The 18,821-nt window shown below is 38.0% G+C and overlaps 1 protein-coding gene across 2 annotated transcripts in view; it reads right to left on the bottom strand.

Moving 5' to 3' along the window:
• Positions 1-18,821, bottom strand: part of ppargc1a (peroxisome proliferator-activated receptor gamma, coactivator 1 alpha) — a 575,483-nt gene that overhangs the window by 93,433 nt on the left and 463,229 nt on the right. For both annotated transcript variants that reach the window (XM_072252955.1, XM_072252956.1), the window contains exon 2: positions 17,618-17,797. In XM_072252955.1, coding sequence (XP_072109056.1) covers positions 17,618-17,797 — 180 coding nt within the window. The remainder of the gene's footprint in view (positions 1-17,617; positions 17,798-18,821) is intronic.

Below are 18,821 nucleotides of genomic sequence, written 5' to 3'. Positions count from 1 at the left end.
ACAAGGCTTCATTAGTAAGTTTTCAGATGACATGAAACTAAGAGTTGATACTGGAGTAGCATGGTAGTGTAGTGATTAGCACAATAGTTTACAGCACCAGTGATCACTGATTGTGTTTCAATTCCTGTCGCTGTCTGTAAAGAGTTTGTATGTTCCCCCGTGATTCTGTGGATTTCCTCCAGGTGCTATGGTTTCCTCCCATATTACAAAGGCATATTGGTTAGGGTTAGTTAGTAAATTGTAGGCATGCTATGTTGGTAGTAGAAGCATGTTGCACTTGAGGGCTGTGCCCAGCACATCCTCGGACTGTGTTGGTCATTCACGCGAACAATCCATTTCACTATGCTTCTATATACATGTGACAAATAAAACCAATCAATAGAGTTAAGTGTGAGGTGATGGATTTTGGAATTTTATTGTATCTGTAGTGCTTCTACATAGGGTTTAAGACTTTGTCCTAGGTTCTGTATTGGCAATGGTACTATTTTACATATAATATTAGAAAAGTAGATATCTGCTGTTGCCACATATATTATCACAAAGCCTTCTACATCCCTAAGGCATGTGAGGCTACTTTCCATATTGCATTGCAAAGGTCAAAGCTAGCTACATACATGAGACATGTTATGCTTCCAAGTTCTATTTTTATGTTGAATATTTATGAAGCTAAGGCCATTGGTATCTGTGAATTTCAAATCAGTACAAACATCCATCAATGTTAAAGTAGCAACAAAACTTTGAACTAAGGTCAGTGTACATGCTAATGCCACGTGGAATGACAGCATCCATTAGATGGTATTCCTGTACTTTGAGCTCTGCACAATACATGTTGCCATTCTAGCCTTGTGAACAGGCCCATTTTAAACATCCACAATTGATTTATTATCATTTTGAAATAGCAGACTAACTTCTGACCCTCCTAATTTTTCTCCAAAAAAAATGTTTATTGAATCTGTCCTGTTACTTGAAGTGGAGTCTAACATTGACAGCTCACGGCAATTTATGATCCTATTGTGATTTTTAAAATAAGAATATGAGGAACAAGAGGAGCAGGAGTAAGCTACTCCATCACTTACAAGATTATAGAGTCTCTAAGTTCCATTTTCCAGCAAAATTCTCCTATCCTTTTCAAGTATTAGTCTAGTAAAATGCTTTGAACACTTTAAAATCTTTAAATAAAACTACTCTAGACATAGTAACACCAACGTCCTATATAAATGTCCTCTCTTTTTGTATTCAACTGAGCCATTAAGTGGTCATCTGCTGAATAACAATTACTTTAACAATCCTATCTCAACTTTGAAGTTGTATGGCAAAATTTTTGGGATATCCAATTTGTGGGTAATAATTATTTTGAGATTAATCCAAAAGCTATTTAAAGGAAGATGCCACAGATTTATAGATAGTAGTTTCAGACTATTGGCTATATGGCATAAAAACTGATAGGTTTCAAGCATTATTCAATAACAGGAAAATACAACATATAACTGCTTGGATGCACATTCAGTGTAATCCTCTCAAACTGGATAATCCTTAATTTTATGAGTATACAGTCACCATGTCTCTCCAGTGGGAATAAAGGTAGTAGAAATGGGCACTCAGGGAATTCATTGGAATAGTTGGGCTCTTCTCAAAGAAAGTAAATTCTACATTAAATGCCAGAGCCATTCCCTCCAACATAATAAGATTTGTTGATTGTTAAGGGACATTCTGGTATATAAAATTCTGGGGGCTATAGATAGGGTAAACTGTAGGAAACCTATCCCTATATCAAAGAAAAAAATCTATTAGACACAGGTTTAGGGTAAGGGGAAGAGATTTAGAAGCCCGTTGAAACTGGTTTGCCAAGTTATTTAAGAAGACAGTAGAGGAGAACTTGAATCCCTTAGCCACAGAGGGCCATAGACCATTTTCAGGATGATGGGATTAGTATGGAAGGATACCTAATGATGATGGTGAAGATGTCAAGCTGACTGACCCGTTTCCATGCTGCACAATTCTGATTCCACGATTAAATCAAGCCACCTTCCTCTTGTTCAGGTTTAAACTTCCACTCAAGGTCCTTATGTTTTCTGAAGTGCAGGTGTGCACTTGAACGTTATAGCAGCAATATCAGTCCATTAAAAACACTGCATTCACCTGGAGAACTATGTGCATGGATTCAGCACGAGTACTGTGTCTAATATTAGTTTCTTTACTTAAGCATGAAATGCACTAGAAATAGTTCAGCAATTTACTTGATAGTACTTAGCATGGGTAGCTTGTCATATAAAGAAAGTTTGGATAGGCTTTGCTCAGTGTCTGAAGTTTATCAGAATGAAATGGGAGTTGACTGTCATACCAAAAATATATAATGAGTGGAAGGAAATGCTAGGGAAATAAGAGGCAGCAAAACCATCCCACCATAATTTCTCTGAAAAATCTTTCACCATAGTATATCAACTCAGGTTCAATCACATTTATTAAGAAAGCATTCATTTTACTGACAGTGATTCTCCTAAGAGGTCTTAACAGGGTGGACTTGGAGAGAATGCTTCCTCTTACGAGAGCTTCTGAAACTAGGGGTTAATCTATAAAAACATGGGTCATACATTTAAGGGAAGAGAGGTGAATTTGGTTCTCTCTGAGAGTCATGAGTTTTGCTTCCACTACTCTTGAAGGAAGAGAATTCCTGAGTCTTTGAGTACTATTCATTGTGGGTATTAGGAAAGAAGTTCCATTTAGTAGTTGTTGAATGTATAGAAATAACATCATTCTACTTAAGACCTAATCCTTTCAGTATAACTACATCCAGAAAATACCTAGCTAAACCAACACATTATACGAAAATACTTGCTTAATATATCTCCATACACACATATATATTTAGTCCTTTTCACGACCTCAAGATCTCCAATACACCTTACTACTAATTAATTATTTTTGGAACAGTTTCAATATTGTAATGTAAAATTGAATTCAGGTGACCAATATATAGATAGCAAACTCACAATCAGCAATATCAAAATATCTGCATCATAGCCTTCTGTTTTGCTGTTTGTTTAGTGTTGTACTATTTCATGATAGAAGACAACAAGTAAAGGTTTGCAGTTCTGATTCTTATTTAAACCTCTGTGAAAAAGGATTTTCTTTTGCCTACAATCATATTTGTTCACACTATACAATAGCAGCATTGAACACATTTCAGAGATTTAGCAAGCTCCTGAAATTGAATATTGGAATTATAGGTTTTGGGTTGGATGAGAGAAAGGAAAAGAAAAATCTTCATGTGCTTGCAGAATTAAAATGGGGTTCGTGTCATCAGTATTGTTTTATCTGAAAGAAACAAATATTTTTGTCCAAATGTCAAAGGTATGTACAGTGGATTCCAGTTAATTGGGCCATTGGTTAATTGGAACAGCCACTTATTTGGGAAAACTCTTAAAGAAAAAAATCTATTCAAGAAAATAGCTGGGATTCCCTTCATTTACTAGGAACGTAATACCACTTAATTGGGACAGAAGACTTGCTGGATAGGTTCTAACTAGCATCAGGTGTTTGAACTCGTGTGGCTGCTTTAGACACTACACCCTTCTTAGAGTGAACAGTTTTTAAATAGCATCATTCGTGTGTGTTTGTCTTCAAAAATTAGTGATTTTTATCGGCAAGAAATAGGAGTGAGACAAGTCAGAACTGTTTTACTCATTGCAGGTTTCAAACATTCAGGCATGGAAATGGCAGAAACAGCCAGGAGTGAAAATTAAACAATTTCTTTAATTCAACAAGATAGGACTACAAAGAATTTGAAAGTAGTAAAAACCATCTTGAATGTTATGATGAAAATGAAGATTTGGAGGATACAATTGTTGAAAATTGTATGAGGCAGTCCATTATCTGCACTAGGTGGCTGAGCTAATTTTGTTCATTTACAGTCAATCAAAAGAACATGGCACTGTACACTGGATGAATTCCTACATCGATAACTGTTAGGAACGAATACATAGTTTTATAGTACTATAGTAGTATAGGTCATGGTCTAATTTTTTCTTTATTTCATTTAAACACATTTTTTTTACTTAGTTAAATAGTAGTTTATCTTTTTTATATATTTTAAACTACTTTATGAAACTTTGGTTAATTGAGGCAGCTGTTTAATTGGGTCAAAATGTACTGGTCCCAATGTGTCCTAGTTAACTATAATCTACTGTACCGTAGAACAGTTCCCACTATTCACTCAACACACATAAAGGTTGCTGGTGAACGCAGCAGGCCAGGCAGCATCTATAGGAAGAGGTACAGTTGACATTTTGGGCCGAGACTCTTTGTCAGGACTAACTGAAAGAAGAGCTAGTAAGAGATTTGAAAGTGGGAGGGAGAGGGGGAAATCCGAAATGATAGGAGAAGACAGGAGGGGGAGGGATGGAGCCAAGAGTTGGACAGTTGATTGGCAAAAGGGATCTGAGAAGATCATGGGGTGGGAGGCCTAGGGAGAAAGAAAGGGGGAGGGGGGAAGCCCAGAGGATGGGCAATAACCGATGGGGTACGAGGGGGAGGTGGGGCATTAACAGAAGTTAGAGAAGTCAATGTTTCCCCCCTCCCCCTTTCTTTCTCCCTAGGCCTCCCGTCCCATGATCCTCTCATATCTCTTTTGCCAATCAACTGTCCAGCTCTTGGCTCCATCCCTCCCCCTCCTATCTTCTCCTATGATTTTGGATTTCCCCCTCCCCCCCCACTTTCAAATCTCTTACTAGCTCTTCTTTCAGTTAGTCCTGGCGAAGGGTCTCAGCCCGAAACATCGACTGTACCTCTTCCTATAGATGCTGCCTGACCTGCTGCATTCACCAGCAACTTTTATGTGTGTTGCTTGAAATTCCAGCATCTGCAGATTTCCTCGTGTTTACCCACTATTCACTCTTGGCTGGTGACTTAGAATTTTAACATAGTGCTATCAGAAGGTGGACAAAGGTGGAATAACAATTTAATCAAAAATGAATGAAGGAGTCCCTTGAAAATTTCTGGTGACAAAAGGAAATGGCAAGGAAGATCAAAGGCAGTACAACCACCCTGCCATAACCTCTCAGATCTGGAAAATTCTTCACCACACCAGATCAACTAAGTTTCAGACTCACCTAACAAGGAAGCGTTCATTTTACTGACATTGATTCTCCTCACATTTTTGTTGAAGTGCTTAATCTGTTGCCCTGATTGGCTATGAAGTAACACAATGCCTTTTGCAGTTTGAAACACTACCTGAAGATATTCCTTTAATCACATCCTTGTGTGTAAACATTGCACAAAAATTTAAATCAAATATAATTATCTCTCACATTTTCATGGCATCATTATTACCAAGGGCACAAGGTACTGTAAGATCAGAGCATCACTTCATTCCATAGATGCAATGAGTACTTTTCAATACCTGAATGCTTTTCAAGGATGAAAAAAAACATAACAGGAGAGACTGATGACAGATAGCACCCCAGGATATGACAGGAATACAATGAGATGACAGTGCTGCCTCTTGGGATACATCAGCACATAAGGCTTCCTGTCAAAATGGTGAAGCAAAGTGCAGGCAAGGCCATGCTGTCTATGAAGCACAGGTAGAGACTGATCATGGTTCTATCAGCTACACAAACCTCACACAGCATTCAGCCACTGTATTACTACTGTTACTCATTACACCAAGGAGAAGGAATAAATCAGGTTCATGAATTCATACTTTATGTACAGACATGAAAGGCAGCCCTAAGGTATAAAGCATTAGTCATCTGTATTCACAAATTATACATAGAAAATATAGGAAAGTTTGTGGATCACTCTTAAATAACACAATGCCTGTGCTATATGTTTAATCTATATTGATCGATGCCAATGCAGGACAGGTACTGTGCTTTATAGTGACTGTGTAAGCAGTTTTATCTGTATTTTCAGTGCTCAACACTGTTTTTAAGCCACTTACGCAGGTCTAAACATTAATGGCTGATGTAATGGGAGTGTTCTTTAAAGATCACAAAAACCACAGCACTTCTGGAAATGTATTTTCAGAGCTGAAAAAGCTATGCTTGAGGCCCTGCAGAGAAGAAGTACAGCTTCCTACTTTGAATGGATCTCAGCTTCTTGCTGCTGAGATGGAGTGCAGCAGACATGACCTTTAGCAAAGTTTATTGGGAGGTTTCTGGAATTTAGATGATATGCAATTTAGAGAAAGTAACCGATGACATTGCCAGCAGGAGTGAGCTTTTCTGGATCACAGGCAAAATGGAAAGAAATTCCTTAACTTTATCAGATTCTTCTCTAAGTGTTAGTTCTTTGACACTTTCAACTCTACTACTTATGGTACTTTGAAACGCATGCTCTTTCACCGGTCACACCTTCAAACCTCATTTCACACAGGCGCCTAATCTATCCGACATTGCAGCTATTCCTTCAGAAGCCCATCAACACTCTACATTGCCTTAGCATTTCTCAGAAATTTACAAAGGTCAAAGAACATATCATACACACTGACATAACAATTGAACAATAATAATTATATCATAACAGCATTTTGAAATCTACTTTTTCTTCTGTCTTCCTGGATAACACTAGCCCACAGCAGGTGTGTTTTGAATGAAACCAAGGGGGAAGACAAAGATGTGTAAGCAAGCTGTGAGAACAATACAAAGAACCTGAAAAGTGACGAAGGTAGGTTAAGTGAGTGGATAAAAGGAGTGTGACATAGGAAAGTGTGAGCTTATCCACTTTGGAAGGAAGAATGAAAAAGTAAAATACTATGTAAATGATGTGAAACTACAAGCTGCAGTGGTACAAAGTAAATATTTGGAGGGTGGAGTACGTGAAACACAAAATGTCAGCATGGAGGCATATCATGAAATTTGTAAGGCTAATGGAAAGGTGGTCCTCATTGCAAGGGGTATAAAAATAGGGAAGCTTTGATCCAACATGACAGGAGCTGTTGGGACTGCACCTGGAATATTCTGAATAGTTTTGGTCTCCAGACTTAATATATTTACAAAATAATATACACAATGTACTGCATTTTAGGGAAGCTTCACTAGGTTCCTAAAAAGAGGGTTTAAGGACTGAAGAAAGGTTGAGCAAGTTGGACTTACTGGCATTCAAAAGAATGAAAAATCATCTTATTGACACAAATAAAATTGTAAGGTGAATGCTAAGTGAATGAATTTCCAGTGGTAACATTCAGAACTGAGAAAAGGCATTCCCATTTCAGATACAGATGAGAATGAACATATGTTTTATGAGGAGCATGAATTTTTTGAATTATCTACCACAGAGTGATTTAGAAATGGAGTCACTGAGTGTACTTAGATCAAAGATGAACAGATATTTATACTAAAGGAATTAAGGGGTACCATGAGAGAGTGAGTAAGTATTGTTGAGATCAAACTAGGATCAACTATGCTCTTATTGAATGGTGGGACAAGCTTGAGGAATCAATAGGGTGCCATCTGATCATGTTTCATATGTTCTTATGGGTCCCACCAGATGCATTGCTTTCTTTGGATGGAAGAAATGCTTCTTTTTCACTTGAATATTCAATTTATACAAACTGATAGTATTTCAACATGCCAACAACAAGCTCTTTTAAAAATGATTGATACTTGACTCATTCTGAGATGGTGAATAAATATCTTCAATAATGGATGATCCAGCCAACAAAATGAATCATTGTTATAGAGTCAGAGTGTCGTATAACACAGAAACAATCCCTCTGCCTCTCTATGCCCATCCTACCCATTGCACCATTCTACACTAATCCTATTTACCTGCATTACATCCATAACCATAGATACCTTGTTAGTCAGGTAATCGTCCAGATGCATGTTAAATGTTGTGAGACTATCTTCATCCAACACCTCTCCAAGCAGGACAGACTCCAACTACATTCACTGTGAAAATATTCCCTTTCAGGTCCCCTCAAAACCTTGTACCTCTCACCTTAAATCCTTCCACTTTTGCATTAACTATCCCCTCCATGGGAAAAGCATTGTTACTACCTGCTCTATCTATTCCCCTCCTAATTTTATATATCACTAACAGGACACGGCTTAACCTTCTCCATTCTGGGCTAAACAAATCGAGATTATCCCGTCCTTCCTTACAAACATAATGTTCTAATCCAAATAACATCCTGAGGAATCTTTTTTGCAGCCTCTCCAGTGGAGTCATATTCTTCATAAAGGGTGATGTCCAAACCTGTAAACAACATTCCAGCAGGGCCTAACCAGGTTTTATAAGTTGTAATGTGACATTCTAGCTCTTATATTCCTTACCAAGGTCATTGAATTATCCCATATACCTAGTTGACTAACTATCCTGCCACTTTCAGGGATCTATGGACTTCTCCAAGGTCACTCTGCTCATCAGCATTATTTCCTGTGCATGGCCCACCCTTGCTTGCCTTGCATCATCTTACGAGGGGTGCAAGATCTAGCTTACTAAACTGCATTATAAATGGTGTGTTACCAACAATTCGAGTATTCACAAGTGTAAGGTGGACTGTTGATCACAGCTTAGCAGTTTGTAGAGAATATAAAATAATCTTCTGGATGTGGATAATGCTTTTGATGAAGTATGGAAGCAGTACTTTGTTGTCACAGAATTCTAGGGCAATGAAAACTCAATAAGATAGCAGTGACCTGCCATGCTGCATGCTGCAGCAGGATATTTGTCTTCTTTGTTATATATTGTTAGTAACGGCTGATGTTAGCAACTCCCTCCTGATGCTAGACCAGCCAATATTACTCTATTAAGATCAAATTCAGTTGAGTTCCTGAGTACTGCACATGATAGAGAGTCAGTTTTGGAGTTGGGCTGCAGCATAAGGCATATCTCAGTGACACATAATTTGTAAAGTAAAGCTATCTGAAGCACTTTGTTGGATAACTGGGCATTTTTACACTCCAGCCTGTATAATCCACTGAAAGTGCACCAGGAGATGGATGTAACCCATTGTCGAGGCTTCAGGCAAGCTGCCAACCTGCCTTCAAATGAGAACCCAATATCCTTCAGTCTGAAATAGACTTGTGAGGGGTAAATAATAACTACCCAGCAAATGGGCAAAAACAGATCACTAGAAGTTGCCACTGGCATAAAACAAGAGAAAATGAAAACCAAAACAGAAGAATGATACATACAAATCCTGTTACTAATACTTCCGGATTATTTATATTCATCTTTGCCTTTTCCCTTGCAAAGCATATTTTAGGCATATCAAAAGCAGACCCCTGTTTATTTTCACATGAAGCAATGAAGGGTCCAGCAGAGCTAAGGGAAATAGGTCATTACACTGTGTTCTCTTATTCAAGCTGTGAAAAAATAATGGCTGACAGAAATATCACTGAGAGCTCAGTTACCTGCACTTCTTGGATCTCAGAAACAGAATTGTACAGCACAGTGCAGGCTCTTCAGGCCACAGCGCTGTGCTGACCTTTTAACCTGCTCTAAGATCAATCTAATCCTTCCCACCTACATAGCCCTCTATCATCCATGTGCCTATCTAAGAGTTTATTAAAAGTCCTTAATGTATCTTCCCCCAACACCATTCCTGGCAGGGTATTTCATGCACTGACTACCTTCTAAGTAAAAAAAATACCTCTGACATCTCCCCTATACTTCCAATCACCTTAAAAGTATGCACCTCGATTTAGACATTTCCACCCTAGGAATAAATCTATGGCTATCCATTCGATCTATGCTTCCCATCATCTTGTACAGGAATGGTGTTGGGGGAAGATACATTAAGGACTTTTAATAAACTCTTAGATAGGCACATGGATGATAGAGGGCTATGTAGGTGGAAAGGATTAGACTGATCTTAGAGCAGGTTAAAAGGTCAGCACAGCGCTGTGGCCTGAAGAGCCTGCACTGTGCTGTACAATTCTGTTGCTGAGATCCAAGAAGTGCAGGTAACTGAGCTCTCAGTGATATTTCTGTCAGCCATTATTTTTTCACAGCTTGAATAAGAGAACTCAGTGTAATGACCTATTTCCCTTAGCTCTGCTGGACCCTTCATTGCTTCATGTGAAAATAAACAGGGGTCTGCTTTTGATATGCCTAAAATATGCTTTGCAAGGGAAAAGGCAAAGATGAATATAAATCAAATCACTTCTCATCCTCCTTCACTTCGGAGAGAAAAGCTCTAGTTCTCTCAACCTATCCTCATAAGACAATCCCATTTACTTTCCACTACCTATACCCTAACTTATTCCACTACAATGCAAACCAAGAATGGGGAATCAAATTAACAAATTGTTGCTCACATGTTAAGCCATTGTGCCTGGTTTGTCCCTGCAGTAACCACACAATCCTAGCTTAGCCTAGTTGGTTGCTTGTTGGTGTGATGTGCTTTAATTCAAAATATACTCCAGGAGTTACTCAATGCCATATCCTTTATCCAGAGACTCATGCACCTGTCTTTTGGATGAAGATTCAAGTTAAGGTCCTGTTTTTGCAATCTTGATATTTCTCAAACTCCTTTGCTGCAAAGAGCAGGAACTTTCCTGAACAGAAATTCCTCCTCAAGTAGTACCACCAAAAACACCAAGTGTTCAACTTTTACCAAGCTCTACTTCATTAACTGGAGCTATTACTCCTGAATCATAGTCTGCATTCCGCATTGTCCTCTTAAGTGAGTGGTCATCATCAACAATGCTGGGGTTGTAATGGTGATTGGGGAATATTAGGAAAGCAGACATGAAGATCTCCTGCTGGCACTTCTCCTGGGCCTGATAAATATTTCAATTCCCTGGGGATCACCAAGGAAGAGCTGCCTCAATTGCTTGCTTTTCTAAGCCATATTATCTGCCCGAGTGGTTTTGGAGACTTCACAGAGTTTGGAATGGTTTGCTCAAAACTTTTCATGATCAGTGGGCATGACAGGGACACAATCTATTTCATAAACAATGAGAACAAAATTATCATTTAAATCTAATGCAAATGTATAGAGTTGATTGTTGGGTCACTTACTCCATTGCATGCATCCTATTTCTAGGGAAGGGGAGCAGTGTAGGAATATTTTATTCTGGTGTCCCTGGGCTCATTTTCAATGTCATTTCTACTGACCTAGGCAACATGGAAAATAACTTTAAAACAATTAATTTGTTGTTAAGTCCTCCAAGAAGCTTCTAAGTAATACTTATTTCCAATGATATTGCTCCATATGTGGTCTTTTCACCATATGAGAAAAATAATGATGAAAAGGGAGCAAAATGCAGGTTTGTACAAAATGTAACAACCTTGTTTCTCTAAATTATTTTCTTGAAATGGAAGATGAAACAAGTAGTTGGAGCTCACAAGGTTAAATATATTGAGTTAAAGTGAACAACTAACATCACGTAACAATACTAAGAAGCTGTATGAAACAATATGTAACTATTATACATAATTCCTTTAAGGGATTGAGAGATATGTTTTCTATATAATTTTTGAACAAAGTGTGTTATGTTGCAGCTTAAATTGTGCACTTTTAAAGCTTTTGCAGATTTTATTTTTTAAAATTTGTGGCAGACTTTGTCAATCTATTTCAAGCCGAGACCAGCTCCTGCATTGTGTTACTCGACCATATGACTCATGCTGCAGTATACTCTACCATATGATTCATACTGCAGTGACAGTGTGCTTTTTTTCACAGTTCCTAAGAAAATAGTACACTTTATATATAGAGAGCTTGAATTTTACAATTTTAAAAATTGAAAAGAAAAACTCTCTGATGGCCTACTAGGAAACATAGTCTTTTTCCACAGATAAATCTTCTTAAGATAAACATAAAACATAAACCACCCGGAATTTATACTTCCATTAACTTTCATTTGAGAATACTCTGCATGCCTTTCAAAATGTGCATCTAGACTGTTAACTAACTCGACTTGTTAATGGGATATCCTGGATGCTGGTGATATGGTAGACATTGCCAACAACACTCTGAACTAAAAATAAAAATGAACAATTTGAATTCCTATATTACATATTTCTTTAAAAAATAATCCTGTGTAGTTACTTCAAGGTATGAAATTATTTTGCATTTTCTTTGTAGCCTTGTATTCTATTTGATTTCTTAACTGTACCATTTAGAAATATAATCCTCTTGATTTTGGTTTAAATTTTAAATCAATTTTAATTCTACGTCCTTTCACATAAAGCACTATACACCTAATATGAACTGAATTTACCAAATTTTCAAGGTTCCTCTTTGCAAGGCTACAAATTCCTATAGCTGAAATTACATGCTTACCAGATGCAAGACACCCATAGTGCAACATATCAGCTTACTATGCAACCCCATTGTATAGCTCAGACTGAATGTCAGATTATAGTCAAATTTATTTGTACTAATGAAAGATTTTAAGCAACTTATAATCAATTCAAACATACCAAAGTTATCAAACAACAAACAACCTTGCAACAACCCTTTATTAATCATGTAATAGTTTACAATGGAATTCAGATTTATTACGCTCACTAACGTAACCAAGACAGCTCTAAATTCAGTATTGCACCTAGACTGACAGCATACATGGTTAATTTTGCATGTATTAATTTAAATGGAAATTTTTAAGGAAAAAAAGGCAGCAATCTGATATTATTCAGGTCAGCTGCAGGAACCATTTATGCATCCAACTGAATCCATTCCTGTTAACTGTTTAATCCCTTAAAACTTCAGAGCTAGCTATTCATTCTTTGTTGATTACATAGCATCCTTTTTATATGCACATTTAGAAGATGCACATCCAGGAGATTTGGAAAACCAAGTGTAAAACATCTTCTCGTGAAGGCACTGAATGGTCCTCCGGTACTGGCAGCCTTTCAGAGCTTAGACAAAAGGACTAGTCTGCACTGTGATTAGTCAGTGAATTTCACTAGACAGCCTTACTGTGAATGTATCTCACACAAATCTAATCCCTTCCTAGTGTGACAAATATAGATGCAATACGTGTGCTCATGTGACACACAGATAAAATCCAACAGACGTCGATAAAGTGAAGGGAAGTGACAACTCAGATAAATTTTTACCTCCACAATCCAGAAACTTAGAGCAATAAAAGCAGCTCATCTGCAAACACAGTTTGAAATGCAGACCAGGATAGGACCTGAAAGAAAATCCACTGATAATGCACACAAAATGCTTCAGGAACTGAGCAACTCAAGCAGCCTCTATGGAGGGGAATAAACAGTCAGTGCTTCAGGCTGAGACCCTTCAGTGGTTTATCAAAATGAGCAGGACCATCAGATATTCTATAACTTTATGTGATAAAAATTCTTTTAATAAGGTGAATTTTTTTGTGACAGAATTGCCAAAATACTTGATAAATGTGTTTGGCTTGAAGCATTTGCTTTGTTGACAAGCTTGTGTAATGGATGGCTCGGCATCAGATGAGACCCAATGCGGAAAACTGAAATTTGACATTTTAGGAGGCACAACTGAAAGTGGGTACTAGATCTATTACCATTCTTTTCACAGTTATTACCCTCTCTCTTTAGGTTTATCACTGAACTCTTCACAGTCACATCACCTCCTTGAACTTATTTCTGCCTTCCTTACAGTTCCTATTCTCTTCCTTGAAGTCAAGATCTTTATACCGCTGAGCTTCATATCATCTGCAAGTCTTGACATCTGTGCCCTGTACACCCAAGTGCAAGTTTTGACAAGGCCAGGTGTTATGGCCTAGCTGACTGTCAGTTTCATTTTTCAGCATGTTTTCAGAGCTGATCTGGCCTCACCCCTGTGATGGGATTACATAGTAGAATGCCTACAAACAACAAACCTTGGAATGAGGGGAGCAGTGCAAGATCAATCTGAACTTCCTTCAGTCGTCAACATGAGCTGCTTGCTGCCATCCTCATACCTTGGACCAAGCACAGCTCCAGGGCAAATTCTACTCAAAGGTCTTTCAGCACCAGATGATGTATAGATTCTGACTGGTTGGGACTGCCCAACCACATAGGGACTGGTGATCACAACCGGTCAGAACATATATATTAATGTCTAACGTGGAACTGCTTCAATTTTTAAAGATTTTTTTATTGAGAAGCCTGGAGCAGTATTTAGCAGAGTGACTGCACAACATATTACAATAACAGATCATGCTTTGAGTAGGCTCATGAACCCCAGTCTACTTCTGCAGGCATTTGCACCACCTTTTTCAAAGCTTTACCAAAATGGCAAGTTTCCAGGTATTGACAGTAACAAAACAGTAAACACTTCCTGCAACACACATCAAAGTTGCTGGTGAACGCAGCAGGCCAGGCAGCATCTCTAGTAAGAGGTGTCGACGTTTCAGGCCGAGACCCTTCGACAAGACTATAAGCCTACTGACTCTCACAGCTATTTTTAAACTCCCCATCAGTAAACACTTCCTTGTCATTTTCAATTTTCCAACTCCTCTTTACTATCTAACAGAAAGGGGGATGTGGGAGCATGTGTAGGTGACAACCTGCCTACACAGTGATACTAGGAAATAAATGGATGGATTGAACTGCAAGGCAATATTAACCTGGGCTGGACAAGGAGAGTCAGTAACAGCGCATTGAAAGATGTGGTTTAGAGGCCCTGCCTCAAAAGCCATACACAGAAGGCAAAACTGGGGCTGGGATTTTGCCATATAAAACACCAATAAATAATTCATAACGTTGAACTAAAATGAAGTAATTTTTTAAGAAGTAAGACAACTTATCCTTACCATCCTATATCTCCACAATTGCCACTGAATACTGGGGTCTCAGATCCTGTAGTCAGTTTCAACCTGTGATCCATATAACCATATAACAATTACAGCACGGAAACAGGCCATCTCAGCCCTTCTAGTCTGTGCCGAACGCTTACTTTCACCTAGTCCCACCGACCTGCACTCAGCCCATAACCCTCCATTCCTTTCCTGTCCAGACAGCCATCCAATTTAACTTTAAATGACAATATCGAACCTGCCTCAACCACTTCTGCTGGAAGCTCGTTCCACACAGCCACCACTCTCTAAGTAAAGAAGTTCCCCCTCTTGTTACCCCTAAACTTTTGCCCTTTAACTCTCAACTCATGTCCTCTTGTTTGAATCTCCCCTACTCTCAGTGGAAAAAAGCCTATACACATCAACCCGATGTATCCCCCTCATAATTTTAAATACCTCTATCATGTCCCCCCTCAACCTTCTACGCTCCAAAGAATAAAGACCCAACTTGTTCGACCTTTCTCTGTAACTTAGATGATGAAACCCAGGTAACATTCTAGTAAATCTTCTCTGTGCTCTCTCAATTTTGTTGACATCTTTCCTATAATTCGGTGACCAGAACTGTACACAATACTCCAAATTTGGCCTCACCAATGCCTAGTACAATTTCAACATTACGTCCCAACTCCTATACTCAATGCTCTGATTTATAAAGGCCAGTATACCAAAAGCTTTCTTCACCACCCTATCCACATAAGATTCCACATTCAGGGAACTATGCACCATTATTCCTAGATCCCTCTGTTCTACTGCATTCTTCAATGCCCTACCATTTACCATGTATGTCCTATTTTGATTAGTCCTACCAAAATGTAGCACCTCATAGCATTAAACTCCATCTGCCATTTTTCAGCCCACTCTTCTAACTGGCCTAAATCTCTCTGCAAGCTTTGAAAACCTACTTTATTATCCACAACTCCACCTATCTTAGTATCATTTGCATACTTACTAATCCAATTTACTACCCCATCATCCAAATCATTAATGTATGTGACAAACAACATTGGACCCAGTACAGATCCCTGAGGCACACCACTAGTCACCGGCCTCCAATCTGACAAACTGTTATCCACCACTACTTTCTGGTGTCTCCCATCCAGCCACTGCTGAATCTACTTTACTACTTCAATATTAATACCTAACGATTGAACCTTCCTAACTAACCTTCCATGTGGAACCTTGTCAAAGGCCTTACTGGAGTCCATATAGACAACATTCACCACTTTACCCTCATCAACTTTCCTAGTAACCTCTTCAAAAGATTCAATGAGATCTGTCAAACATGACTTTCCACACACAAATCCATGTTGACTGTTCCTAATCAGACCCTGTCTATCCAGATAATTATATATACCATCTTTAAGAATACTTTCCATCAATTTACCCACCACTGACGTCAAACTCACAGGCCGATAATAATTGCTAGGTTTACTCTTAGGACCCTTTTTAAACAATGGAACAACATAAGCAATACGCCAATCCCCCGGCACCATCCCCGTTTCTAATGACATTTGAAATATTTCTGTCAGAGCCCCTGCTATTTCCACACTAACTTCCCACAAGGTCCTAGGGAATATCCCGTCAGGACCCGGAGACTTATCCACTTTTATATTCCTTAAAAGTGCCAGTACTTGCTCTTCTTTAATCATCACAGTTTCCATAACTTCCCTATCTGTTTCCCTTACCTTACAAATTCAATATCCTTCTCCTTAGTGAATACCGAAGAAAAGAAATTGTTTAAAATCTCCCCGATCTCTTTTGGCTCCACACATAGCTGTCCAGTCTGATTCTCCAAGTGATGATTCATCATTATGCAATGGTGGAATCCCAGAGAGATTGGGCACTGCAGTCAGACACATGGGAAGTCCAGAATACAGCTTTCTGAATCAGTCAGTAATGTCCAGACTTCTGCCTTGTTCAACACATGTGTACTAGTCCATGTCTTAAGTTGCAATGGATGTACTGGTGTTTCTAATGTGAATTGCTGCCTTTGCCTAAAAATCTGGCCCATAGTTTTTCTATATTTAAGTGAGAAAACGTCACCAGCAAAACCAGGTTTGGAATTCCGAATTAATTTACTTTCGATTTAGCATCAACATTTTCAACCTTTGTGAATAGACTCATTGTCACAGACTCCCATACAGCACAAAAATAAGCCGTTTGGCCCTCCAAATCCACATGAACCATTGAGCACCAATTTATCGTAATCCAATATCATACGCCCCACATTCTCATTAACCCTGCTCAAACCTCTTACCTAAAAAATAGGGCTAATTTGCTGTGGTCATTTAAACTATCAACCTGTCTATTTGGGGCTGTGAGAGGTAATCTGTACAGCCAGAAGTGGTGACATGAACAACATGCAAACTCTACAAAGACATCAACAAAAGTCAGAATCAGATCTGAGCTGCTGGTGCCGTGAGGCAGCAGTTCTAGCAACCACACCACTGCGTACCAATCATTTTTAATTTAATTGTAATTAATTTATTTATTTCAAAACCAAAACATGCAGTTGTGGTGTTGAAAGGTAATTTATAATCCACTTGAGTAATTAATCATATCGCACACAATCTTCATGAATTATCAGGTCAGCTCATTCTTGAGTTATGGATCAATTTGCTTTCATACCAACATATCCTCTCTGCTTTTTCAACAATACATGTCAAATTAATAAAACTGAAATTGTAACTGAGTTGTTTCAAACTAAATATGGAATATTAGTTTGCATGGAACTTAGTGGGTCTAGGAAGTCTATTTTTATTTTCAACATCTTCTTTTGCAAGTCTTTTGAGAAAAATCTTGTTTAAGGAGTAATGTGTTCAGCAGATTGTTTTGGGTTAAAAGAAAACAAACCTTTGACTTTGGTGTATGCTACAGGTATTTCAGCTGCTTACCTCAAAGAGATCAGATGATTCAGAGCCATACTGATTGGAAATAATTTCTGATTGGTCACTGTACCACTTGAGTCCACCCAGAAAGTTTTCTGTGTCCAAGTCATTCACATCGAGCTCAGAAAGATCTAGTTCAGGGAGATCTGAACAAAGAGGTTGATCTTCACCAACTAAGGCAGCACACTATAGAGAAAGCAAAACACACTTTAAGAAGCTTGATTTCACTGACAAATATTGCACTATTAATTTACTATAACAACAATTTCACCAAGGATTTTCAGTACCTTGACCATCAATGTTTTGTCTAATACTACTTAGTAGACAATTTTTAACAGGAATCCAAGACAGATGTGTATTATTCCTCTTTAAATCTTTTCTGCTTTATTTTCTAGATTATTACCTTTGAATTATAAAAAAAACTTTCAAAGCGAAGCTGTTTTTTTAACCACTTAGTTGTTCAGAGGTGTGCTGTTTTCAGTGCAGATCAGCTTTGGTAATTGGATAAAAGAATCAGCAAAAAGGTACATTGGCAAGCAGAAGGAATGGTGAACCTCATGCTTCTACCAAAGAACAAATAAGGCTCCTATCATATCACCTGTCTGTTCTGAACTTCTTGGTACTGTACCAGATTTGTTAAATAAGTAGCAGTTAAAACAATGCAACCTAATTCTAAACAAATATTTTTGGTTGCAACAATTTTGCGAACTTCCAACTAGATTAAAAACAACTTATTTAAAATAGTTTGCTACTTGCATATGCTGCAAAAAGAGATTAACAAACTTGGAATTCAGAATTACACTCTTATTGTCCAGAAAACCACCAAAGTGATACATCTCCAGCAAATTAAAAGGCAAAATACTTTTATCATTTGCTTTTTTTTTCAGCCTGATGAATTGATAGTACAAGTTAGGTTTGAAATGCTGACTGAGGTTAGGAAATTAACTTTGGGAAATTGGGAGGAGAATTGCTGGCAGCAATTCATGCATATCTCATTGCTATACCTACGCATTGCACTAGGCTGCTGCTTCTGAAATGATTTTATTAAATTTCTCCTATACAGAGCAATGAGCAAAATTCTTTGCATTACTGGTAAAAATTTTTTAAATGAGGTTTTAGTTCATTTAATTATCTGCATTTAGTTGTTTATCATCTATTATCAAATATCTATTTAGCTTGGTCGCAAATATTTTTTTTAAAAATAGCCTTG

The sequence above is a fragment of the Mobula birostris genome, chromosome 3 (genome assembly GCF_030028105.1).
Source record: "Mobula birostris isolate sMobBir1 chromosome 3, sMobBir1.hap1, whole genome shotgun sequence".
NCBI lineage: Eukaryota > Metazoa > Chordata > Chondrichthyes > Myliobatiformes > Myliobatidae > Mobula > Mobula birostris.
The sequence above is the reverse complement of the archived record's forward strand: the minus strand, read 5'-3'. Positions and strand labels throughout refer to the sequence as shown.